The sequence below is a fragment of the Oreochromis niloticus genome, linkage group LG2, assembly GCF_001858045.2.
Source record: "Oreochromis niloticus isolate F11D_XX linkage group LG2, O_niloticus_UMD_NMBU, whole genome shotgun sequence".
NCBI lineage: Eukaryota > Metazoa > Chordata > Actinopteri > Cichliformes > Cichlidae > Oreochromis > Oreochromis niloticus.
Genome location: NC_031966.2, coordinates 14,459,183 through 14,487,014, shown reverse-complemented (window position 1 = coordinate 14,487,014; position 27,832 = coordinate 14,459,183). Strand labels below are relative to the sequence as shown.

At 40.1% G+C, this 27,832-nt stretch overlaps 1 protein-coding gene across 2 annotated transcripts in view; it reads left to right on the top strand.

Annotated features, from left to right (window-relative positions):
• Nucleotides 1-27,832, top strand: part of fgfrl1a (fibroblast growth factor receptor like 1a) — a 64,515-nt gene that overhangs the window by 24,835 nt on the left and 11,848 nt on the right. For both annotated transcript variants that reach the window (XM_005467282.4, XM_005467283.4), the window contains exon 3: nucleotides 1,803-2,075. In XM_005467282.4, the coding sequence (XP_005467339.1) occupies nucleotides 1,803-2,075 (273 nt within the window). The remainder of the gene's footprint in view (nucleotides 1-1,802; nucleotides 2,076-27,832) is intronic.

The following is a 27,832-nucleotide window of genomic DNA, read 5'->3' as shown; positions in this document are numbered from 1 at the left end:
GAAAATAGAAAAGCTTCATTGGGAATTTGGCTTTTATGGAATCACATCTAGGTGTGGGCAATGAGAAAAGAGACAAGTAAACAGATGTTGGCTGCCGGGAGATGAACATGTTTATTAGCCTTTGCACTTTCCACTGAAAGCTGGAAAGACTTTAGCAACATGCAGGAGGAGAGTATATTTTGAAACAGGGTAAGGAAACTATGTTTTTGTGGTTTATTTCAATCAGTGTGTTTTAATAAAAGTGCTTGTGACATCTCATGGTTTTCACTTGGCACACTTAGTAGAAAATAAAGAGATATAGATTGTGTAATGCCACTCAGCCTAAAAATACAGTCATATGATTTATGCACGTCATGAGTGCCAATGATCCACGGCTGGACAATGATGTATTTTCATAATTTTCAAAAATCCAATTTAATTTTGGGATTGCCCCGCACTTAATAATCGGTTGTGGCTCTCATCGCTCCTGTTTCTCACGCCAGCCACACAGAAGTGAAAAACTGGAATGCAAGCAGTGATAAAACTAGTCAATCTTTCATGGTTCTTAGTGGATCGCTACTATAATGATTACCCCAATAACCTTTTCTGATTGCACTTAAAACAGTCTGTACTTCTTTGCCTTTTCTTCTTCACTCTTAACCCCCCACACCAGGCTACTCCTTTTCTCCCTTGCACAAAAAATTAACAACAACCTCTAACCAAAAAACAGCATAAGAGGTTTCCGACAGGCAACCAATCATTTTTTGACAAGCACACATTTAAGCAGTATCAAAGGGGGCAATGAATTAAACACACCTGAAATGTTTGAACTGTATCTGGCCACATCGATTTGATAAATGTCTGTCAGGCGCGCTGTTATCATGGACCGCCGTTTGTCCTTTCTTTTACATGTTTAACCTACAGGACGTGACCTGAAGTTGGTTGTTTGATGGTGGATTTTCTTACAATTGCCTTTTGTTGTTTGCTGGGAAATTGTTTGCTACATGGTGGCCTATTGTGTGTTTTTATTGCTATATTTAGAGAGTATTGTTTTAACCTAAAGGGAGTAATGCAAGGTCAAACAGAGATGCTCAGAACCTAGTTAACTCCCACGCCACTCCTGCTTCCACCTCTCTGTGTTTCTGTTTGTCTTTCTTTGTGTGCCTGTCCTATTCACTCGTATTTCATTCCCTTTCTCTTCGCAGACTTACTCCCTTAAATTCCATACTCCCTTATTCCCTTATTCATTTCCTCCTCGCTTCTCCTCTTACTTTCCCTCTTTCCTTCCTCTGTTTCTCCCCCCCTCTTTGTTCTGTCCCCTCCATTTCTCTCCATCATTTCCTCCCACCTTTCCAATTCAATCAGGCTACTTTAATCCCTTTTGTTTTTCTAGTGTGCTGTTTCACAGTAGACCGGCTACTGAGCGGTCAAGGTCATGCCTGGTTTCATGTCAGTGTGGCATATCAAATGATTTTAAACTTACTACTTGGCTTTGTGTTTGCTTCCAATGGATGCTTTTAGGACATTGTAAATTTACCAAGGAGTAAACTTACTTCTTGAACTTACTTGAATAATTAGATTGTATTTTATATTTCAGTTATAATCTAACTTATGAGCCTTTCAAACAGCAAATTTGTTCAAAACTGTAGTATTTTGTCTTTTTCTTGGAGGGGTCAGAATGATCCATTTTCTCGTAGATCAATTTGCACACTCTTCATCCGTGCCCAATATACTAATTATTCACATGTCTTACATAACCAGGCTGGATTTACTGCTGATGCTACTACTGGTAGTAAAGTTTTCATTTTTCTTCTACCCTCAAGGTCCCCCCAGGGTGTCAGAGCGGGTGAACCATCGGCAGAGCGCACGTCTGGGTCGCACAGTGAAGCTGCCCTGCCCCGTGGAGGGTGACCCCCCTCCCCTCATCATGTGGACCAAAGATGGCCGCAACATCCACAGGGGCTGGACACGGTTCAGGGTGTCGCAGCACGCTCTGCGTATTAAGGAGGTGGAGATGGATGATGCAGGAACTTACATCTGTAAGGCCACCAATGGGTTTGGCAGCGTAAACGTCAACTACACACTTATTGTGATAGGTAAGTGTTTCGTGCATGAGACATCAGTGTGAACCTTTGGATGAATTGCATCAACGCGTAAACTCTCTGGAAAGTTACGTAGTCCATCATATTTTTCAAACAAAATTGAACTGTTTGATCAGTAGAACTGTTTGAGCACGAAATGAATCATTTTGTGCTTCACGTAAATGTTAAAATTGAGTTGCACCAGTGCAGGCGATGCAAACAGTTAGTCCGGAGGCATGGAAATTCCTCATCTGTGTGTGCGTCTCAATGTTAATGTCACTATAAAAGAGACATTGTTGTGCCATGTTTCTTTTTCCTATACAATGCCCAGAAGGCTGTATTGTTGTTAGTGTCTGGGTGGGTGAGCTGTTATGTGGAGGCAGTAGTCTATGACTCCTCTGACAACCTTGCTGCTCAAATACAAGTGTGTATTTTATTTTTTGTGCATGGACTCAAATAGCCACTTCCCTCAACTCTTATCCATGTAAACAAAATACCTTTTGGAAGGACAGTGTGTCAGCGTACATTTACACATGCAAGCCTCTGTGTTTGCCTGCTCGTGTGTCTGGGTCTGTGTGCCGGTGAACCTCCACACCCGTCTGTGTGTGTGCGTGCTTCATTCCACGAGTTTGTGCACATGCCACCCGATTTTGTGTGTCTCTCTTTGTGTGCGCGTGCGTGTGTGTGTGTGTGTGTGTGTGTGTGTGTGTGTGTGTGTGTCAGGTTTCAGTCAGTAGAGTGGATGCCAGCAGAGTGATTAAGGCTGCATAGCGTTCCAGAGAATCTGACTAAAGCTGTGCTCTCTATACTGCATCGGCACTTCAAAGACTGGGTTGAGTAAAATGCTCCGATGCAAATTCATTCATTCGGTGTTTTAAAAGGACAAAAAGTATCTTCAATTTGAAGTTAAGTCATGCACCAAAGTTAACAGGAGCCAGGTTGAAATCTTAGATAACACAACACTTGCAGAAAACCTAATGATGCAGTGTTTTATCTATCAATGAGTATGCCAAGATTTTCTTCCTATAGATACAGCATAGATTTTATTATCAGTTTTATTATCATTGAAATGACAGGTCTGAATTTCAGTTATAGTGTCAACAATACAGTTTCAGTCCCAGTTTTCAATAAATTTGCATATTGCCAGTCGAAAATATCCTGTTATTCTCCTGTAATCATTATCGGTATGCATTCAAAGCTGGATCGGTCTTGACCTGAACTTCAAAGGCAAGCTGGCATACAGAGGGCGGGGGCGGTGGTGGAAGGGTTGGGGGGCAACAGCTGCCGCTGAGGTCATCCAGGCAAGCAGCTGCTGCCCCCTTCTCCCCTCCCTCATTCACTGTCCCTTTCACTCACTTCACATATGCACACATACATTCATGCTATGCACAGTTAATTGGGCAAATGTATGTATATTATGTGTTTGTCAGTCTCACTGGTACTGAGAACCAATCCTGTAAATTACAACATCAAAACTTGGGAATAGGATCCTTTCTTTTACGACGTTTATTTTTGAGGAAAAATAACCACTTAAAGCAATGTACAAGCAAATCAACACTCATATCTAAATTTAAAACTGTAGAGTTTTATGCATCTTTGACAGTAGTTCTCAAGTCCCACAACCTTCATTAAGATGTAGCATCTTAGATTACAAGGCCCCTTTGGCTTTTTCACTTGAAGTCTTCACTTAAAACTGAGTGAACTCCGTCTGTTGAGGACAACTGTTGAGATAAGTGAACACATCTACAAAAATACAGATATTTACTTGTGAGTTCACGGTCAGATGCTTTATTTTTAGGCTCTAATTAACTTCCAAAGTGAATCTTCATGCCAAAAATAGAAGTACTTCAGGTCAGGAACTGACAGCCCTTACAGTGTTTAATGTTTCCTTAAATTCACAGAATATTTCAGAGCTTTTATTTGCAAATATGTGCAAACTAACATACAAAACTGTGCAAAAGTAGAGAGTCATACAGTATATTGACTTTCAAGCTCATTAGAGCAGCAAGGATTGGCTTGAGAGTTTTGCATGCATGCTGTACATGTAATTAACTAAAAATCCAAGCAGGGTAATGTAACTTGTATGTTACCAAAAGAAAATGATCACAGCTTGCAGACTCTGGAAACTGTTTTCATAGCTGGATCAATCTACATTGGTTAGGAGGCTCAGAGCATGGAGCGGTAGTTGTTGTAATACCTTACTCTGTGGACCTTTACCTGTTTCTTTATATGATGCACTTTGGCTGCTCTGCTGAGGGTTCTCTCACTGTTTCGCTTCCTTGCTTCCACCACACCTCCTCTTCACTTTCATCTCCCCTCCTTACCTGTGTGGTCCTGTGTTAATTATCTTATGACCGGTCTGTTTCACAGTAATGAGCCCACACCTGCATCTTATTGTATTTCCCTCTCAATTTCTAACCAAGAGTATCATTTAACACCTTTTTCTTATTAGCACCCAATATCAGCGCTCATTCCTCCTTCCCCCAGTCAGCTGGCTCATTTTCCTCCAACCACGTTTAATTTGTATCAATATTTTCACAGTTTCCTATTTTCCCCAGATGTTTTAGCATTCGATTGCCGTAAAACACCCACTGTACTCCGCTTCAGTGGTTGGAAGGCATGAAGAGGCATTTTGTGAAGGCAGGCTTTTGTTGATGTGGGGAAATTAGAAGATTCTTTGAAGGGTTAGTTCTTTTATTGTGTGTAGGTTGGAAAATGTTTGTAAGTAAAATGTGTGCGTGTGTTTGTGTGAGTGTGTGGTTGTTTATTTGAGGACTTTTGCATGCGCGTATGTTCATGCGTCGCTGTGAGAAGATTTATTGGACCACCAGTAAAGTGAAACCAAAAAAGATTTTTTTTCTACTCTACAAACCACAGTGACCTTCAAAAAACCTAAAAAGGCGAGGCAAGCTTCTCTTTCGTACTCCCACAGTCTTTTCATGGAGTTTCTTCTCTTTTGTTCTCCTTTATTCGCTTTTGTTTAACTCTGTCTTTTCATATTGTGATTTTTTCTTTCTTACTAGAGCAATGAATTATAGAAAATTTATAGCTCAAACCAGATGCGATGACAATGAAAGCATGTCTGGAGCAGAGTTGGGAAACTGTGCATAAAAAGGACGGAAGGAAATGGCTTGGAGTCGTGTGTATGTGCGTGCATGCTTGCATTTAGGCGTGCTTTCAGTGCATGTGCGCATAAAAATGCGGTTTTGAGTTTTAATGAGCACGTGCGTGTGTGTCAGCGTGCATATGCAGGTCTGTTCGCAAGTGGGTGACATGATGATTTGTGGTGATTTAAGAGCTCAACCATAGCAGCTGACATCTGTTCATAATTGGAGAACAAAGAGCAAAGACAGGCAGAGAAAGATATCAAACCTAGACCTAATGTATGTTTGAATAAATACGGTTGTACATGATTTATGTTCATCAAGCTGTGGCTACGTAATGAAGACTGAAGCAAGAAAAGTCAAATCACAATATTAAACATGACAAATGGCAAAAACCAAAGCAGGACTAGGAAGAAAATTGATTTAGAAAATTATTGTATAGTTTCTTCAATAAAATCTGGTGATTTAATGCCAGGATTAGCCCACTAATAGCAGTGAACTCTGACATCACACAGCTCTGCCCTGTTTGTCATGAAACTTTAATGTGGTACTGCACACCAAATAAATGGTTTCACATTGTTGCCTGAGACTGCTTGTTTCTGGTAGGACTGCACTTCTTTGACAGCAAATCCAGCTCATTTTTGCACGTTCAGTCTTTCTTCATTAAACTGCATTGCATGTGTGAGACCGCAGCTGTCTTCCGGCCACAAGCTAACACATGAGATCACGTTGCAGACCAACATCATCTCGCCATCCGTCAGTTTCTCCATCCTGATGCCCCCTCTTATTTCGTGTTCTCAAATTTCTGATTTTTTAATTGAGATATCTGGTGCCTCATCTGGAGAGGATGTAGTGGCAGCCAAGGTTTGCAACTTAATTGGTATGAGTCACACGCAAAGAGAGAAAAGTATGTGTCTGTGATTGCACAGAGCTTAAAATGAATCTCAAATAACCCAGTGTCTTGCCCTCGCTACCTCATCCACCTACTTGACAAATTAACCATTTCTGTTCAGGTTAGTTGGTGTTCACTCTAGTATTTGAGGCCTTACAGGAAGTATGTTCGCGGTTCCCAGTAAAGAGCGCAGAACATTAAAAAAGCTGTCATTTTAAGATAGAGGCCAGAAATCATCAAGTTGTTTACCCCTCCTCCTCTTGAACTTAAGGATGCCTTAATAGCAGGGGATCAGGTTCCAGGAGAAGTTCCCTTCCTTTGTCTCTCCTTATGGAAATACCTGTTTTATTATAGCGCATAATTTTATTAGATTCTCAACTGTAGAAGTCTCAACTGGGATTTTTTAATAATGTATGGTAAAAATCAGAAATAAGTTAGATGGTATTCCAGAAATCTTTGGATTTAAGGATAAAAATGACATGAGCTTCTGCTTGATTCGGCCAACAGTTGCAGAAAGTTAGGGCAGAGTTGAAAGAGTGTATGTGCGCCTGTTTCTTCGCCTGTCACAGTCATTTTGTGCGGTTCCGCATCACATTTGTTCCGTTCTCTTTGGTCCTGCTTTTGTTACAACATGCCGCCCTTACAGTGAAGTAGACAAAGCTGTTGCTCCGGAAATCAGGGTGGCACTGTGGAGATGTAAACATGCTGGTGTGTATGCGTGCGTGTTCAGGCAGATATGACACAGCAGAAAGAACGGGTTCAGATTTCAAAAGCTGTTTACCACCTTGTTATTTCTTTCAAAGATAAACATTAAGATGCACATGGATATATTTACTGCATCTTTTTGCATATACATGTCAACAAGACGGGACGGGAAAATATTTGTCCAATCCCTCACATGCACATGTCACCGGCAAATGTGGACAAAATACAGATGCAAACTGACATCAGCACAGTCGCACACTCCTCAAAGGCCCCTGCCTCCATTTCATGCTTGTCTGTCCCACATCCTCTCGTTCTGCCTCGTTTCACTTCCAGCAAAGAGGAGGAAAGAAGATGGACATGAGGGAGACACAGCAAAAGAAAACAAAGCCATCAACAATGCCGGAGAATAAAAGAGAACAATAAAATCTACGGAAGTCTTGGAAAAACTATGTCTTCACAGGTTGAGATGTCACACGTGCATTCAAAGCAGTCTAGGGATAAGAAGAGTTGTATCTGCTGCATCTCCTTTTACCTAACACTGAGGTGGTCTTTGGAAAATAGTAGCCACGAATACTTATCTCTCTTAACTTCTCATACAAACTACATCCAACTTTTCTCACACTCACCTTCTCTCTGTTTTTTTCCCGTCCTTTTTTCATCCACCTCAAATATCCTTCTTGTATTTCTCTCAAAACCCTCCTGCAGTTGGATTCCTTCAGCATTACCAGTCAAGAGGAGACGTCTTTTCTCTTGAGCGTCTTTCACCTCCTCGTTCTTTTGCCTTCTGTTTGCCTTCATGCTCCATTAACATCTGTGTATGTCCGTGTGTGTGTGTGTGTGAGTGCATATGGCTTTTACTCTACTGATTGTACGCCAAGTAAAGCTCTCACAGACCCCTAATGGGTCTTAAATACCCCGTGCTAGCTTTGACTTCAATTCTCCGCACTAGATGCCATCTGTCAGTCAACAAGCCTTTTTCTCGAGGCCCAAACGGTGACTCATTTTGAGGAGAAAATCCACCCGAAAACTGAAGTGAAGCACACGTTTCATATGATTACAGAGAGTGTAAGTGGTATGTCTAACTGAAGGCTGAAAACTCTTTAAATTACAGTTTTTCTATGAAATCCTCCCATTCCTCTCACTGTCATGTGTCAGAGTTAGATTCAGAGTTAGGGAAAACTGACATCTGCTTCCACTTTCCCACTTGTTACTACTAATGTAGTTATTGCTAGTAGCTAAAGCTAAATGCATATTGGTATCGACAATATATGGCAGAAAAGCACCATCTGCTTGATTGTGGAAGAATCTGGAAGACTAGCAGGACGGTGTGCCCTGCTGCCCCACAGCAACTGTGCAGTAACAGCTCAGAGGCCAAGGCACTGACCAGGCCTCCAAACTTCACAGATCTCAGTGCAGTCAAGAATGTGTGCCCCGAGCAAACAGATCCACAGGAGCCAAAGTATCTATCCAGACTGCTAAAGTATTACCAAGGTAGTTTTAACATTGCAGTTGATTCGTAGATTAATGTGTTCCTGTTGGGGTATCAGGTGAGAGCTGTAATGGGCTGGGAAAAACCATTAAACTTTAGTGCAGGTAACTTTCTTTAAAATTACATGTTCTGACCTTTTAATGTAACAATTTAATGCTGTAATTGCTTGAGGTACCTTTTGTTTTTTGATGTCAATGAATCATATTTTAGAAACTTATTACTAGCAAATACAGCTGTTGAGTATTTCTGTTTTACTGGCACTCGACCTCTACGTATCCTCTCCGTCTTGCTCTTTGCTGTATTCTGTGCTCTCTTAATTCTGTTTCAGGAAGGAATTTGACTTTAACTTCATTTACCAGCTGTTCAAAACTCGAAAGCAAACACATTTTCACCCTTGGTTTCCACAGCAACTCTCCCTCAGCTAATCTGAGGTGTAATGTTACCTCTCTGTGTGTTTTGGCACAGCAGCGTCCTTTGAGTGAAAAATATAAGACTAATAAGAAATGTAGCAGGGTTTTATATGTATCATTTGATGCCCTATCACTCACATCATGAAGTGCACTCCGTCCCCAGATATGGGTAAAACTACACAAAACTGAAAATTTGAGAATGCGAGATGCTTTAAAGTATCTCAGTTTGTCAGTTAAGACGGACGAGTCCAACAGTGATAGAAGATGGGAGAAACTGAAAGGCAGGGAGGGTGAGGACATATCGGCAAACGCAGTTATAGGTGAATGAAAGCATGCAAGACTGGAGGAAGTGGAAGAGAGCAGAGCTAAGGTTATAATTCTTTAAAAGGTCTTAAAGGGAAATGTTTTTCTATAAAACCCTATCTACCATTTTGTATTATGAACAATTAAAAAATGTTTGGAAAAATCTATGTTTTTAATAAATTCACAGAACACATGTCGCATTACATTTATGCGGAACTAGACATCAGAACAACATCTTGTTTTTTTCGGTGGGATACTAAGAATAAGTGCACTGTGTGCTTCTGATGACCACCAATGACATAGGTAAGTGCAAATTCAGTAACACTTTATTAATTCTTATTCAGCTTGGTTGTTATAAACTCATAAAATTGCTTCCAAAGTGTTTAAAACCCTTAAATCTAACCGTCTTTAAGCATAGGAAGCAGAGATTACTGTGACACAAAACATTTTAATTTAAGATGCTCTTGTTTTGCAAAGTTTTTACACAATCATATAAGCTTGAGGGAAGCTCTTAACCTCTTAACTTTGAATAGACAGAAAATGTCAGCATGATTACCAATTTAATCTGTATTTAAAGCAAAAAAGAGTCATAATCCAAACTTACATTTTTGATAACTGTCCATCCTGGACATCAGACACCACAAAAGATAACTGTAGATAAATTTAGACATTTTTAACAAACAAATGATACATTTAGAGATCACAGCCTGCTGTTAGAGAATCAACAAGTTAAGATGTGAGCAGGTGATTGAGCAGGGAGAGCTCGGTGCATTTGTAAGAGGCATCGACAAAGCCTCTCAAGGAGACACTCGCTGTTTCCAGAGTGGGTCCTTATGGGAGATGTGTCCTGCACCCCCATCACTTAACAGCCACCCACTGCCACTCCAAAGCCTCACCCCACCTGCAAATGAAAGCAAACAAGGTGCTTCAGAGACCCTCTCTGCATAACTTGCAGTCCCTCGCACACAGCAACAATGACGCTACAAACTCACAGCAGTGGGGTTAACCTCTCCAAAAAAACTAATTGGTGAAGCCTCTCACACACACACTACAAATGACTGGGAGGAGGGGAAGATGGAGGAGAGGAGGGAAGAAGAAGGGAGGAAATGAGGGATTAAGAAAGAAAAGGGAGTAGCGCGACAGATAAGTTACATGTAGTATGTCAAATAAATCTGTCAATAATGTAAGTTATATAATATTTGGATAATAGTGTATCTCTGGGTACTGTTTAAACAGACAAACAGCACTTTAAACTGTATACAGCTGAAACCAAGAGGGATGCTGCAGCAGGATAGTTTCCATTTAAAAATACTTAAATATGCGATTAGCTATGTGATATGAATCAAATGATATACTATCAAGACAACAACAAAAAAAGTTTCAGAAAGTTTTAGAAAGAACGAAGGAAAGGGAAGTGAGTGGCTGAGTGTGGGTATTCGTGCCTGATCGGAGGAGTTAGCAGGGGAGCTGAACTTCTGAATAGACAGCTTAGTGGCCATTATACGGTCTAGAGGATTAGTCCTGTTAACTATTGTTACCCTCAGGGCGTAGCGGCACATACACACACACACACACACACAAATATACAAGTATTCATGCTGACATACCTAGACACGTGTATTTTTCTTCCTTTTTATACACTAGTTTTTTATTTATTTATTCATTTTCTATCACATAAATATTAACTGATGTGCAGATAACACCAACAACACGCAAATGCCATGCACCCCACCACCACCACCCCCCGCCCTGTAACTTCATAATAGGCCAGTCTATTGACAGACCTGCTTGTTCGCTCAAGGAGTCTTTTCTCATTAAGACCAGGATTTTGTCGCTGGCCCCGCAGGCTCCATTGTCCACTTAGAGCACGTTATTAGGCCTTCCCTCTGTAACAACCCCCGTGCTGAATAGACCTGAGAGGAGTGGAGAGCCTGCGGAGGGCAGAACAGGGTCTGGCAATTAGCAAAGACATGTTTGAAGAGAAAAGGGAGGGGAAGAATGGAGAACTGGGGGAGAAAGCGCGAGCAGACCTGCGCTACAAAAAGCTTTCTTTTGAAGTTTTAGAAACTTTTGTCTGCTTTTGCTGCTTTCGCTGTTGTGCCGTCATCAAAGCCAAAGACAGGTTCTTCAGCACACACCATCCCTCCTCCTTCTCTTCCCTTCCCCTCTGTTCTTTTCTGTTCTTCTCTCATTTGTTACTCTTCTCCTCCAAAGTGCATGTGTGTCCGCGCTGAAAGGCTCTGTATCTTCTGCGTTCGCTTTGATGTCTTAATGACGACATGGAGAGCAAATTATTCTCAGCGATTCCCTCCTTTATTCTCTTTTTGTCACTTTTTCGGATTCCAGCAATTACATCTGGCTTTTCCAGATGTCACTGCACTGACAGCAAGCAGGACAGGATGCGGCAGAACAACTCACATTGAGCTGAATAAAAAGCAGCAGGCATGGAAAAACCTCTTCCACTTATCAAAATGTTTATCGCAGTTTGAGCTATGTGTCCCAAAGCTGGTGCTCTATCTGGATTTGATGAAGCCTTGTTGATTAGTCAGTGTTTTCCTGTCATGTGTTTATAGGTATGCAGTCTAAACAGTTTTTTTAAAGCTGCTTCTATTTCATATCTATTTAAGCTTCAGGAAGTTTGATTAAATGCTTTATCTCGCCTATTTCTAAACGTTCAGCATAGCTGGAATGAAATAAGCAGAGAAAAAATATGATTAGAGAAAATTACCGCAGACAGAAATATCTTAAGAAATTACATGTAATTTGAAACAGATAACGTCACCGTTAAACAAGAAATGAGCTCCAACAGACGGGTTTTGTTCCGAGCCATCAGGTGTGCGTCTGCATGCAGTTACTTGCATAATTTTGCGGCATTCCACCGCATTATATTTCACCAAAATGCATGCACAATACATTTCCCCTCTCTGTTCTCTGGGTAAGATGTGTGTGTAGTTTTCCCCATGGTTCTTAGGCAAATACAGCAATGGTTCTACGGCGCCTCTGCTATCAGCCCTGAGTTTGATCAGTGTGACAGTATCCTGAAAACTGATACACTCACACAAAAACACACTCACACACTCTGTGGCCGCGACCTCAAGCTCCTCTCCACAATGCTGTTTTCTAACGCTGTTTGCATTTTAATGAGTATATGATATTTGGAGATTTAAGTGCTGCGTCAGCCTCCCTCCCTCCTTTTTTTTGCCTGAACATCTCAAGTCTAAATTTTTCTTCTGTTTTATTCTGTGCTCATCGCCATGTAAGTGTTTATGTATCAAACATACTGAATTTAGCACTTTGACATAAGGTTATCCTTACAGCTTTACATGTGTCTGATTTAAACTATTGTGCTCTTAGTGACCAAAAGAATAGTGACTAGTATCAGCTATAAGATAAAACAGAAGTAAGAATATTAAAGAGAAAGGAGTGTGTATCGCTGCTGTCAGACATTTTTTAGATAATTTAAACAAGCCATAAAGTTAACGTCCAGTCAACCCATCAGATTCCTTTCTCTTTACTATACTAGTGATGGTTTGCTGCATCATGACTTCAGACACCTCATTAGGTCGAAAAGACAGCGGTCCAACATACTGCATCGATTGGATCACAGCAGATGTCTGTTTCAGTGTCCTTCGGTCATTCTCAGGCTTCCAGCAGTGTCATCCTGGTTTTGCTGGTTGTTAGCAGGATTTATTCACAATCAAAGAAATGTGCTATTTTGTTTTACTTTGAAGTGCATGTCAATATGTAGTTAATAGGTCCTGGGATACAGCGTGTACTTGGAACACACACAGAATGAATGCAATTATCTTCTCTACTAAAATGTTCTCTAGGGGAGTAAAATATGACAGTTTGAGGTGAGCAAGAAAGCATCCCACTGGGTGTAGACAAAAAAGTTGCATTGTTAATAATCCACAAACAGCTCTGAGTAACATGATTGACTGTTGAACAAAGCAGGAATTGGGGTGAGTCATGTTGAAACATGGCCCAGCGGCGCATCGTGATGTGAGGGTTAGTTTTACATTGTTGTAAATAGTTGTTCATCAAAGACATCCTCTCAGCATGTAGCCTCACACAGCAGAGCATGCCAGCAACTTTGAAGTTCAAGAAGACAACCGCATATTGTCAGCATGTACGCAATTAAATGCATACACAACAGCATGGGGACGCACGTTGGAACACCTAATGAGCACCCGTGCAGCTCCGTGCCGAAACAGTGATACGTGCAAGTTTGTGCAAAGTTAACAAGCTCATCCGCACACTTGTGCCATATTCACGCTCAACAGGTTCGGCGTTCGCTTTGAAGTGTGGCTAGCCTGTGACATTCCAGCACGGATCACAGCAGAGTTCAGCAGTAAGCAGAGCAGTGATCTACAGACCGGGCTCTTTGTTAGGGAATAGTAATTTCTGGGTTTCAGACTTAAAAAATTTCTACAGTTATTATTAGAACGCCAGCTTGGTGGGGTTTTTGGCAGGTTAGGAGATGACAAGTAAGGCCCCAATCACAGGCCTAGACACCTATTAGCGCACAGGTGTCGAACTCCAGGCCTCGAGGGCCAGTGTCCTGCAGGTTTTAGATGTGTCCTTGATCCAACACAGCTGATTTCAATAGCTAAATGACCTCCTCAACATGTGTTGAATTTCTCCAGAGGCCTGGTAATGAGCTAATCGTTTGATTCAGTTGTGTTGCCCCAGGGTGAGATCTAAAACCTGCAGGACACCGGACCTCGAGGCCTGGAGTTCAACACCCCTGTATTAGCGAGTGTCTGGCAACCACTGGTAACAAGGAAAAAAGGTGTAGGTGAGAGGTTGTTGGCTGTTGCTGCGTGAAATTGGTTGCAAAGAGGTATATGATGCTGCAGTTGAAGATGCCTTGCTCACTAACAGATTGCCGCAGTCGCCCACAGTTTGTATGGAAATGACACTTAACAGCTACTGAAACTGTGAAAAGAATTAAACAATGTAAGAAGAGAAAAAGGGTTAATTGGGGACAAAACTTTTGCTAATGAGCAGATATTTGACTGGAATATAATTTGATACAGGGCAGAGCAGGGTGGGCGAGCGAGAGAATGACTGAGAGTTCAAAGTGCTGAGCCGAGGCCGTCGGTGTCTGTTTCAAAGGCGGCACGTGGCGATGGATGTGAGAGATTCGTTAATTCTGCAGAGCACAGCACTGCCTTGAAGTTTACTAGGGTTACACGTGCAGCAGCTGGACGGACACACAGTGTCAAAAGCATACACAACCAGGTACAAATGCTGTCCACACGGGGACATAAAAGACAGCGCACGTATGCTTATAGGCACCCACACACACATAAATCAAGGCAGATACAGTAATTACAAGTTCAGCACACTCAGGTAATTTTATGCATAAATACAAACCCGTCAGTACAGAAACAATAATTTGTAGGACATACATTTAACTTTATTAAATGTTTCATTTGCAGCCAGATTTATTCTTTTGCCTTTTAACGCATAATGGTCGTTTAACACTGACACAAGCACATTGCTGCTGTTTTCGCATCCTTAAGGAGCTGCTGCAGCATTTCTGCCCCCTGCTGAGCAGCAGGTTCGTCACTTGGCGGGGAAGCAATAATTTATCGATGGGGACATCATCTATTTTTGGAAGATGACAGTTGTTTTACGAGCCAGGATGATTTGAGGCTGGAGCAAATTACTAAATATATCTGACTTGGTGCAACTTTAAGAGCCGGTGCATTTTCTGCATCCTATCAGATCATATACCTCAGTGTCTATTTAAGTTATTGGTCTGCACTATATTTTTAAAGCAATGTCTCGAACAAGTTTTTCAAATAGTTTTTTAATTTAATTAATTTGTTTTTGGTTTGTTTGTTTTTTGTTTCAAATAGAACAGTTGGTGAAGTCACTGGTCACAATAATTAGTCAGACTTAATGCTTATGTAAAGCACACCTGGTGGACAGGTGTGTGGGAAAATAATAAGTAATAATAATAAGTCATGCACATTGTCCAGATCGTTGACGAATAGTGTTTTAGTCACAAATGTTTCGAGTTTGAACGCTGTTATTGTTACTACCACATTCTTTAGTGCTGTGTTTTTGCTGAAACTTGTCGCTCCAGTTCATTTACACCAATGCATATGTGCGGCCTTTCACATGCATGTTAAATATTGTTTAACCCATCTATATAGTACATTGACACACTTGGTTTCCACTTTTGTTATCTCAGAGGCCCTCCGTCATCCCCTCTGAGCAGCGGACATGAAGTAATTCGGTAATTCCACTGAATCATTTCTGACCTTGTCTGGATTGCTTCCATCATGGCTAGAGCTTTACACTGCAGCTGTATGTTTGCCAGATTCCTGCATGGCGTCCATATCGTCTCCATTTTTGGCTAATCTCCGTTTGTGTTCAGTGCTTGACCCTGCTCCTCTATCAGCGAAGTGTGAACAGTGATGTAAAACAGCTACACGAATAAGCGCACATGCAAAGATTTATATAGCATCACAGTAACACACAGATGGAAAAAAGAGTGAAAAGGAAAAGTAAGAACAACAAATTATATACTTTACTTTCATACTGAGGCTTTAAAAGACCAAATAAACCTAGCCAGATGCTTGTGCTACACAGACACACACCCACGTACTTCACATTAACCAACACACAAAGAAAATTGAAAACTTGATCCTTTACTGTATGTTTTCAGAACTCATAAATCCCATTGCTGTGTGATGTTTATGAGGGAGTGTGTGGAACCACTTGTGCCTGTATGTTATTTCACCACCGTGTTGATATTTTACGCTCTGACATAGTCCATGTTCGGGGTTGGAGGAGCTCAAGGTACTTCATGTATTCCTCACTGTTGGTTTTTCATGACTAAACCGAGGCCTCATTGTTGTATTAAGTCTGACCGCCAAGGGTAAATGGTCCGTTCCTGGCAACAGTTTCTGAAAATATACCATACATATAAACAACTGCTGCAAAACGGATCTGCACTTATTAACACTCCATAAAAACCTAGCATGCTAATCACATATTGTGTATTTTAATAATATCAAATGGTGATTGAATAAGACAGGATTTGTGCTTTGTCAGCTGGAAGAGATATCACTGAACTCTCATTACCGTATATTCTTCTGGCACATTCTGGTGAATCTTTTTGCAACTACTGACTCATTGTAGCAGAAATGAAGAGGAAATAAAATTGCTATCAATCCCAGATGGAAAAATCCCATTCCTTCTCCTCCACCCGGCAAAGTTAGGGCCGGGGATCAGCAACAGGAAAACAGGTAGAAGCCCTCAATTGTGTATTATTATGCTGGTTATATTAAGTTTCAATACACTCAATACATTATATGGATAAAACTATTACTATTACTATACACTGTATTCTATAGGTTTAATGTGTAGGTAGGTTTATTAACGATACACCAGTAAGCCACCTGAGAAGTAATTTAACTACATATATATATTTATATGTAGACATACACCCCTTAGACTGCTGATATCGTGGATATCTTAGTTAGCTCTAAACTAACTGCAGAAAAAAATCCACCTAAAAAAACATGGAACGTGTAAGATGTTTATAACACTGTGATAATTTAAATGGACTATCAATAACAATGTAATAGCTTTGCTGAAACGCTGATTTGGAACCAGTTAACCAGTCATTATTAGTCTTAACATGTATGCAACCATAATACCGATACAGTCCATTTAGTTTTCTATAGCTGTTTTGAAAGTAATTTGAACTATGGCTACTTTTTATTATTACTATACATCTTGTGTTTTTAAACGTACAATAATTTTCCATTAAACTTGAACTTTGGCAGCACGAGTGCGCTCCATTTTACAGAGGAAAAAAATGTGTATCTTAACAGCTTTCATTGATTATGAAAAATATAAATTCACTGCTCACTAGTGTTTCAAGTATAGTATTTATTACATACATAATGACACAGTGGTAAACGCATGTAATGAGGAGAAATTTGAGTTTATACTCCTGTTTTATTCTTCAGACACAGTGTGGACAAGAGCACTAACTTGTAGCTTATAAACTTAATATGAATTAATTTAGAAAAGGATTTGTTAGATAGAGAACAAAGGGAACACTACAGTATAATACAGCGGTACAGTGGATCTATAAAAGTTGCAGTGCTGAGAAGTCTGTAGCTGTTGCGAGCCTGTAGGGTGGTAGGATTTACTTCCTGGAACAATTTTTTATTGCTAAGCATTTTTAGCCAAAACCCAACTCTCTGGCTTAAATTAGTTACCTGGAAGCATCAGCTAATTGAGGATTTGGTACATAGGAACTGGGAATTTTAAAGGCTTTTCTGTTCTCAATGGGTTTTTTGTTGTTGTTATTCAGCACTCATAGCTACACATGCAGTCTGAACTTCATCCAAGCAGGTTGTGCTTTCAAGAAAATGAAAAGAGGGGAGGGGGGGGGCTTTGAGGGGCAAAACACACGAGCACCACAGCAGTTTAGATTACAGCAACCACTGTTGGGTGTAACACATGATGAAAGTATGCATTAGTGTGATTGCATTCCATTTTTAAGTAATGCAGTAATGTAACAAGTTACTTTAATAATGCAGTAATCACATTACAGTTATGTTGTTACTTGTGTCACAAAGGTTCTTCAGTTATCTGCATGCTGGTTGGTTAAAAAGAAAAAGTGTATTTTTTTTTTCTTCCATTCATGTTACTGAGCAATGTGAAAGTAATGAATGACTTTTTCCAGGAAGTAGTTAAGTAACATGCTGCGTTGGTTTTTACAAAAGTGCTGTGTAAAGAACATTTAGGCCAAGTTACTGACACAAAGAACAACTAAGCAGATTTTTAACTTTTGTTTTATAAGCATTTTATTACATGTAATATACTGTAGAAGTGAAAAGACATTTAGGAAGCTGAAGGTTTCTGAGTAGAAGTGAAAGTATGTACTTTTTATGAAGAAAAGGTAGAAAGACAACACATCAGACGCTGATTTCCACTGCCTTTGAAATTATATTATTTTTGTTAAGAATTAATTTTGTGTATTCGAAATTACCAGAAATTACTTTTGTAAATTGTAGACCAGGGCCACATGTTTCCACATGTTCCATTATTGAATCCATTTTAATTTTTTGCATTTTTACATAGTTTCAAAACTTACATTTATCCAACAAGAGATGATTGGTTATTTATAGCAGGCTGGTTCTTAGCAAGTGTATGCTATATTCGACTATCTGAAGCAAAGAAATTTCAGCTATTGCCACAAGGTCATTGTAGTAGGAAAGCTTTTTGGAGGACTAAAATATCCGATGTCGCTTTCTACCCAAGTGCTACTGATGAGATAGTACTCTGACTGTATTCCTTGCACTATTAAAGCATGTATGCCCACTTGCACTTGATTAAAAGATCAGCAAAGAACATCATCAGTTTTTGTTAAAAAACAGACTTCGAGAAAATGTATATTTTGTGGATTTAAGGAGTGTTCCCAATCTGTCAAACTGCGCTCTTTGTAGCCAGTAAATTTTGGTTTCTCGTATGATTAGTTGTAGAATATTTTCTGGTTTCTTCTTGACCTTACTGAGTGACTGACAGTTGGACATACAGACTCAGACATGCCATTGCTTGGTTATGAAATACAGCCAAGCCTCAGGTGAATGTAGCAGACCTGACATAAACCAGACACACACACACACACACACACACACACACACACACAAACAGATGGTTAACCCAAGAGTGGAAAGCAGCACCTCTACCTCCTCAACGCATGATGATATGATAGTTTTTTCCTACAAATGTGTGTGTGCATGTGTGTGTGTGTGTGTGTGTGTGTGTGTGGACAGAGTGGAAACAGCAGGTTGCCTTTATTCATGACCATACAGTCACCCTTCTCCCTCATGCATCTACTCGTACCTTACACACACACACACACACACACACACACACACACATACAGGTGGCTGTAATTAGTGTGTAGAGCCCATTCATGGCACAAGATCAAACTGTGGGCCGCTCACTTTCAGGAACTACAGAGCCCTGTTCAGAGTTAGACATACTCACTTAACCACATTCATTGATGCACGCACCTTTGCTCTGTAGTCCTCTTGCTGTGTTTCTAATGTGATGCTGGCATACGAGAGGCTTCCCCTTAAAATGTTTTTGTTTAGTCTGCTCATTCAAAAGAGTTCTGTTTGACTTAACAGCAGAAACTTACACACTGTGTAAGTATTTACTTCAGCGAGGAGAGAATACAGAGAGAGAAGGTGGAGAGCAGGGGATTATGGGTTAGATAAGCCCGAAATGTTCAACATCTCCAATCAGCCATAAGACTACACACATTTGGTTTTTGCTGCAACGGTAGGCAGAATCTACACAGCCGGGAACAAGGTTATGAAAGCAGGAATAATGCTGCTGGAGAAAATCACACAGCTCTGAGCGGTCAGCTTTTTCATTCTGGTGATCAGGGAGCTTTCTCTGTGTGTTTATTTGACGTTTTTTTGGCATTCAGTCTCTCGGTTGGGTTTATTTAGTCTTCTGAAAGCCTTGATGGTAAAAACACTTAGTGGTAAAACTCCTTTATTTCATTATGTGTTGCTTTTGTTCATCAATGGTATACTTGGATGTTCCGCCTTCATATGAGGAGAATATGTGCAGAACTGTGCAACTGGCCAGTCAGTTAACTTTACAAAGCTTTCATTTATTGTAAACATTGTTTTTCCGTTTTCTAAGACCTTATCAATGCAGCCAGCCTCTCCGAACAGCCTATCTCGGTCAATCAGGCTGGCTGACTCTATTATTTGCTTTAAACGACTGCTGAAAACTCATTTCTATAGGTAAACCTTTCCTTCCCCTTTATTTTTGGCCATAGTTTGCAACCATTTGCATGTATGTGTGTAATTTGGAATGAATGCCTGCCGGTATGGCTGATTACGTGTCTGTATGTTTGAGCATGTTCACTTATCTTCAGTGTGTGGCTTTTATTTGAACTGTAAAGCACTTTGGAACTCTGTGTTTTGAAACGTGCTATGCAAATAAAGTTATTATTATTCTTACTTTATCTCCAATTTGAGTCCCACTACAGTATTTAAAAAAATACTTCCCCCAGTTTCATTTGAAACTGGATGTAATATATAATATAAAAAGGTTTTTTTGTCTGACGTATTTTTGCTTAATAGCTAACTAAAGTATGCCTTTGGTGCCTCTATTGCAACCCCACAGACATCTCTGTGTTAAAAGCTGACTTAGCTGTATCTGTTGGTGCAGCATAGCTGAATAGTGAGGTAAATGTTGCTAATTTTTGTTCCACTAAAACTTATGAACTGATATGGATAAATGAGGAAAATGTTTTTTGGAGCTTACTGAGTTTGGAAAAACTGAAAAGTAGCTGCTGCTGGTTTCCAAAATGATCTGCCATATGCACCTCTTTTCAAATTCATCCAGCTTTAAAAAGTTACATTGCATTCGGGACTCTAGTCATTAAGAGTCATTACCTTGCTTTAAAATACAAAATCAGAATTAAAGATTTCCTGGATGTCACCCCACCTTTATCCTCACACAGATGCACCCTGAGCTGCCTCAGATTTTCCCTTATTTTAAAACACATGCTGCTAAGGAATGCTAGGTAATCAACCCCATATTTAGATCGCCTCGTGAATTAGTTGTGTGTGTGTTTCTGTTGGATTTGTTCACACCAAATAGGTCAGAAAGCTGGAATCAATTTCCCTCCCGAACATTGATGTGTGTTCATCATATTTCAGAGTCCGGGATGGCACATCGTGTAGTCACATTTGTAAACAGCATCGTAAAGTTGCTCTCGTAAAAAAACAAACAAAAAAAACTGGTGTACGGGGGCCAGTGGAAAGGGTTGGACAAGTGAATGGGGTTAGCTGGAAGAGAAACTCCATCAGGTGTTGGTGCGTGCATGTCTGCGTGTGTCTGCATTTGAGGAGTAATGAGATCAAATGTTCCAGAAACATTTCAGAGCAAAAGAGGTTTTTCTTATGAGCATACAAGGATTTTTTTCAGCTCAGAAATTAGTTTTGCGTGTGTGTGTATGCGTGCGTGCGTGAATTAGTACTTTAATGCATGTTGGAAAATGTCTTCACCTCTAGCACACGTCACCAGTGTGATCACTGGCCACTAAGTAGTCTGAGCTTACAAATGTACAAGCAGTTAATATGTCATTTAAGCCAGTGTTGCTCCTCACACGGAGCAGAAGTTAACTGCAGTATATGAGTGTCTGCCCTGTGGATACAGCTAATAAATCTCTCTCTCCATACTGTTGCCTTTTTCTCTCCAACTCTCTTTTCATCTTTCTCTCCTGCTGCCTCCTGACCTATTCAAAAAGTCAGTCATATCCCGTCTTGTTTGCTCTCTCTCTCTCTCTCTCTGTCGCAGTCCCTTTCACTGTCTCTCACTCCCATGCTGTTAATAGAGGACAAAGCAGCACAAGTTGTAATCGTTTCCATAAGGCTACACAGCATCTGCACAGCCAGTAGTGGAAATCTGTGTCTGTGTCTGTGTGTGTGCACTTTGGAATGAACTACACATGTGCAAACGTGTACACTTACTGTTTTCTCTGGAGAACATGACAGCTTTATGCATACATAAAGTGACTGCTTTTACCTATACACCATGTATCAGGGGGCAAATCTTAATTGTGCAAACGTGTTGTGTAAAATGGGTTTTGGGCAAGCGAGCTAAAGAAGAGAAAAAAGACAGAACAGAAAAGTTGACGGAAAGGTAACAGAAGTTTAGTTAAAACTTACTGGATAAGATCTGATCATTATTTTATTATCACTTCATCTTTAAACTTTTAAACCGGAAAAATCTCATTTGGAGAAAACAAATGTCATCAGATTATCTGCAATTACACTGAATTCAGTTTATTGTTTTGTCTATTTTCTTCACATTTGAGAAGTGGGCTTGATCAGATGTGTGTGCTGATTGACTCTCAGTCAACTCTAAACATTATTATACTTAAACACCAAGTAAATACCTGACCGTGGAAATACTAGACTAAAAAACATGAGTGGTTCGGTGCAGGCAGTTAATGGCATTTTGTTAAGTTTTCAGATATGGGTCGTGGAGTTCAAAGAGTCAAGTTTGCACAGCTTTCAATGAGCCACACTTACAAACTTACAAAGTTTCACACAAAAATGTAAGAGGACTATAAGAAGAATTATTTTGTCAAAATATCAACCCTGCTCTTAAGTGCTGTGTGTTATAGACCTAAACTCAGGCTTTTCACTCATTAACACATTTATTGACACTTTCAGATTTATAGCCATGTGTTTGATGAGGGTTTGTTTGTTCCCACACACTTAGAGGATTACATGAGCTGGTATTTACATATTAAACACAAGCCATACTGCAGAATCTGTCCACAGACTATCCACAGTCCTATATTTATCTAGAGCTGCAGTGTGTATATCTAACCATTTATTATAATATAATCACTTTGGTGTAGAGTTGCAACAGACTATGCATAAATATTCTGAAAAACAATGTTGCTGGAGAGAAAAGTATGTTTGGAACGTGGGCTCGAGATGCTATGGTGTAATACTTTGTGAAAAAGAAACAGATGGATGTAAAAAGAGAAGTTTTGGATGTTTCTCTTTTTACCATTTAAGTTTCAAAAATGTGTGTAACCTTTGGTGTTATTCCATCTCCCACAATAGTAGGCTTATAACAAAAGACAGAAACCCACAACATGTGGTTTCATTGTTTCCAGAGTCTCATTGAACTGATTGAATTATAATGATAGTGTGTGTTTAGGTAGAGGGTCAGAGCACTGACAGGCCAAACAACTGCCGAAGGACAAATGTTGTTTATTCTGCTGGCTCTTATAAAAGATGGGTTTGGAGGAAGATGTACGCTAACGCAAATGTACTGAAAAATTGGGTTTTAACATTGTCAAACATTCAGTTCTTTTTTTAGACTGCAGTTTCACCCTCTTACCCAGGTTTCTTTTTCAATATTATTGTAATACCGTCCACTTTAAATGCCGTCAGCCCATCTTGTGGCCATTATTAGATTAAATCAGTCGCATAAATAATAAATAGGTGCCCTGCTCGGCCTCGTTGAAGGTCGGAATGTGCACAGGTGCCATCCTTTTTCACCACTGATAAACTAAAAGCAACCCAGTGGTCATGAGCATGTAAAGGCTGTAGGTGAATATTTTTAGCATATTGCTTATTATTGGTAGATGAGTTGAATTGCAATGCAAAGTGTGGTATTTGCGCTTAATGAACCTTTAAAACTAAAATATTTTGAACTTCTCATCCAGATTTCTAGGCACTGTGGTCTAGACTGCAGGTTCATAATAATGAACACCAAGTAGAAGCGAAAGTAATCAGTCATTGAGAACATAACAAATTCCTTCCATCTATTTTCTTCTGCTTATTCAATTCAGCGTTCCTGGGGGGCTGGAGCCTATTCCAGGGTACACCCTGAACAGGTCGCCAGTCTACTGCCAAACAACAAAGCATGCTCAAAAAAAAAAGTAAATCAAAGGAAACCATAACAGAGAACTGGTTTTTCAGTAAAGCTGTACTCTTATTAACTCAGGGGATAATGGTCTTTTTGTACAGCCATCACATACAGAATAGAGAGACAGGTTTTCTTAATAAATGAATAAAGTCTGACTGAAAACAGAAAGTTTTAGCTTGACAAACTACATCTGTTGAAAAGAATAATATCTGTATCTAATTCAATAATATGTTCAAAACTTTATAATATGATTGAAAGCTACAAATATTAAATATTATTTCAAGGTAAACAGTTAATATTTACTGTTGATTTAGCTTCTTCTTTAGAGTGAAAATGTAATCTGTGTAATGTTTTAATGTTATTTTGTGGTCTTTCTGATCATTTGCACAGCATGCACTGTGGTTTAGCTCCAGCTTTGGTCAAAACTGCAACCCTCTACAATATTTAAAGGCAGCTTAAGCGAAAGTAAGTCCTCCTGAGATGAAGGTTTAACTGAACAATGGTTCTCCTTTCAGTCTTGTGTAAAATGCCTTTGCTTGTGGTAGCTCCCGTCTGAAATAAGAAGTCAAACAAGTTTGTGAAGAAAGCTGTGGCTGCACGAAGCCTGAAACTATGACGATGGTCAATTTTAGAGGACTAACAGTGGTTTACAGGGTTTGTCAGACATACAAACTCACATCAGGACTGCTGGTTTTGGCCCTGAAGCTGCAACAGCCAGCGGTCAGCAGAGGCTGACATAGAAACATCCTTTTCTCTCCCTCAGACATGCACACACATCAGCTTAATCGCATGCACGCACGGAGGTTCTGTCCACATATCCAGTGTCTCTCTATTAAAACGTGGAAGGACATGACCCTTTAGGAAAACACTGCCCCCTGGACACACTCGTAGATACATACACACACTGGACTGTGGGGAGTCATATTTCTGAGCGTGCTCATGTACAATTGCTGCCTTTTCTCTAAAGACATGAAAGCAAATACAAGAAGAGGTTATACAAATACACACACTCTCAGAGGGGTATGCGGCCAGTTAAAGTGTGAAATGTAGCACGCTGTTGAACCATTTCCCCCCTGTAGATGTAGATTTAGACAAAGATGAATAAAAAGAAACAAAGAAGCAAAGAGGCGGAAAATGAAAAAGAGAGATGCAAAGCACAAGAAAGAGGAAGGAGTGAATGTTCAGTTCAGAGCCAGGCAGGAAAATTTAAAGGAGCGCGACAATAAATTTTATACTCATTGTGGATTTGCACATCAGAAGCTACAAGCGCACATGTTTTTACAATTATGGCACTTCACAACAGGTAGCAAACTGCATACTTTCAGTGGAAAATATGGATTTGTATCCACTGCCTGTACAGACACAGAAAAAAAGTCCTTGCACATCTTCTTCAAGGACTATAAATCTTCACAATGATACAGCAGAGACAAGCACAAAGATATTACGTACATGATGTTATAATTTGACACTGACCAGAAACATGTGGCCCAAAAACAGATGGAAAATACAAAAGGTAGGGCCAAAGTCAAACCTTTTCTTGTTTATCTTGTTTTAATTGTACAGTGTTGGTTTAGCTGTGGTAGTTTTTTGTACTTTCCAGACCCTTTTTCACCTGTTTTTCTACCATATACCTCACTAGTAGTGGAAACATTATGCTAAAGGGACACTTAGTGCATTCAAAGGTGATACCAAGGAATCACGAACAAGCATCTGTATGCAATGAGTAGGAAGTTAGTTTGGCCAGTGTCCAACATTTTGTTATTCACCACTAGACCCTCATCATCCTCATCTTTGCTGTTTCTGAATATTTCATTGTTGGCAGTCGTTACACACTGGTCTTCGTGTGTGTGTGTGTGTGTGTGTGTGTGTGTGTGTGTGTGTGTGCGTGTGCGTGTATTAGCTGTTGTCAGCACCAGGCAACGTATCTGGCCGAACATTAGAAGGTGGAACAAGATCAGAAGAAAGCATTTTGTTTATTAAAAGCAGCTGAAGCAGGGAGGGTATATTTTCGACTATGTGTGTGTTCAACTTGAAACAAACAGCAAAACGTTAAGTCTGCCCCCGCAGCCCTGCACTCATGTAACCGAGCTGAAGAAAGGTATGAAACTGGCTCCGCTGGCAGAAACTGTTTGAAAGCCTGGTTGTTGAACGTGCTGACAGATTGCAGATTTCACACTGAAAGATGTATTTTTACTCACTAAAGGGCAAGAAGAAAATCTCATTCAGTCACATTCAGAACATAAACAATATTTAGTGGAGTTGAGTCTTGGTTTGTTCTTTTGTCTCAGAGTCTCTCAGTCGAAGCCGTCTACTTATCATCGATGCAGCATCTTGGATTTATAGAAGTATTTCTAGTAGCTTCGTTTAAGTAGTAGTACCTGGTACCAGGTCCTTTTTAGTAGTTTCTGAAAAGGACTTGGTACCAGTAGTTCCAAGTGAGTTGAATTGAAAATGTGACGTGAACAAACCACTGATTGGCCAGAGAGTGACTGCATGAGTCATGAGAGCGAGTTCTTCGAAAGAATTAAACCGGCCATTTTTGAAACCCAGCAATGACAACACTGTGATCCAATGACGAAATACAGACGTTTACTATGGGTTCAGCAGCAGGTATACCATCACCTCAATGTCCTCCATTGTTGTGTTGTGGTTGTGTCACATACAAATGGCATCTTGGGACTCATCTGCAATGGGAAATGACCAGTCGAGTCAAGTTGAGCTGAGTAGGTGCTTGTAGAAAAGAGAAATTGGAGACATTTAGACCTTTTTTAGCATCTCTGAAGAACAAGTTCCTCTTAAATGTCATCACAGTTTTGAATTATAGGTAATAAATATTTCCAAGTTACAAGTTTTAGACGTTTTTAATGACTAAGCCACCGACAAGCCACAATTTTTTGTGAGTCTAATTAGTCTAGTCTTTTAATCATGCAACATAATCATTCATTTTCTGTAGCTTTTAAAGATATATATGGTCACTTAAGTACTTTGAATATTCTGTTTGGCCGCGCTGTATGGACAGTTGAAGGTTTTTAAAGGCTTCATCTGTGAGTGGGTCTGCAGGAGATCTGCCAAGTAAGATTTACAAGGCGATGGGAGGGTTTGCTTTCTGGTAAGAGTGCTAAACCACGTTCCCCCTTTAGATTAGACCCCCTTGCCGCTCGGCTTCAAACACCCTGCCTTTTCTCAGAACTAGCCGTGCATGTGGCAGGAGGGAGAGATGAAGGGGGAGTCCGAAAGAGGGAAGGAGGAGTGAGGTTTGACAGGAATACCGGCACCTCAAGTTACCATTTAGCTAAATAATGCCAGAACACACACATCTACACATGCACTGACACACCCATGGAGACATTCATATCTCACACACACCCATAGAGACAGGAGCCTCACCACGTGGACTCGTGGTGAGTCCAGTATACTATTAATACCAACCCAGAAGATGCAGGTCATGTCTTGTATTTGCATTTCGTGTGTTTTTTGTTCCATCATCCAAAAAGTGATGCTTTAAAGACATTTGGCGCTGCATTAAACACTCTAAGCTTTCAGGAGGTCTTCTAAAATCCCCAGTAGATTATATAGACCAGCATCCACGATAAACATATCCATTTATATAAAATCACACACAGATACACACACGTTCTGCAGGTGGTCCAAGGCTGTTTGGTTCCCTTTTCTATTCCTTTCATAACCAGCATCAGGTGTTGGTTGAAGTTTCAGGTTCAAGCCAAGCAAACCACATACAACCCCCACATGTATCCTGACAGACCTGATATTGGACTGTCTCACACCTCCCAGATCCCTACCATCCCCTTTAAAGGCCCCTTTTGGATGCAGTGGCTCTATCTTGAAGCTTTCTCTTGCATAAAGGTTCAGACAGATGTTTGTATCTTTTTGATAATCATTGGAGGGAGATGTGCGGAGAGAGGGAACCTGATACACCAGCATTAAAGCAGTGTGATGCTGTAGTGTGTGATTAAACACATTTTACACAGAAAAAAGTTTGTTCCATTTCATTTTTCACCAAGGGGTAATTTTAGGGAAATTTTCCCTTTGCTACAAAGTTGAAGGACCAAATTTAAGACCATGGTTTCTCAGAGACGTGAGTCAGGGTTTAAAAACTGCAGGGCCTTGGGTAGGTATGGTAGGGGAGTAGCATTAATTTCAAGGCTTTCATTGCTGGTAAATGCACTAACTTACTGAATCATATTTTTTAGCATTTGGTTTCCTGATTTAACAAGTATATGGTGGTGATTCACGGCTGAGCAGTTTAAAATTACACAGTGGAGAGCAGAACACTGGCTGGAAAATAAGTTTTTGAAAGCCAGACTTCACAGTATACCGTAAAATAATTGTTCTGTAAATATTGCTTTGACTGAAATTACTATTGCTTGGCTTAATGCTTACTGTTGCTT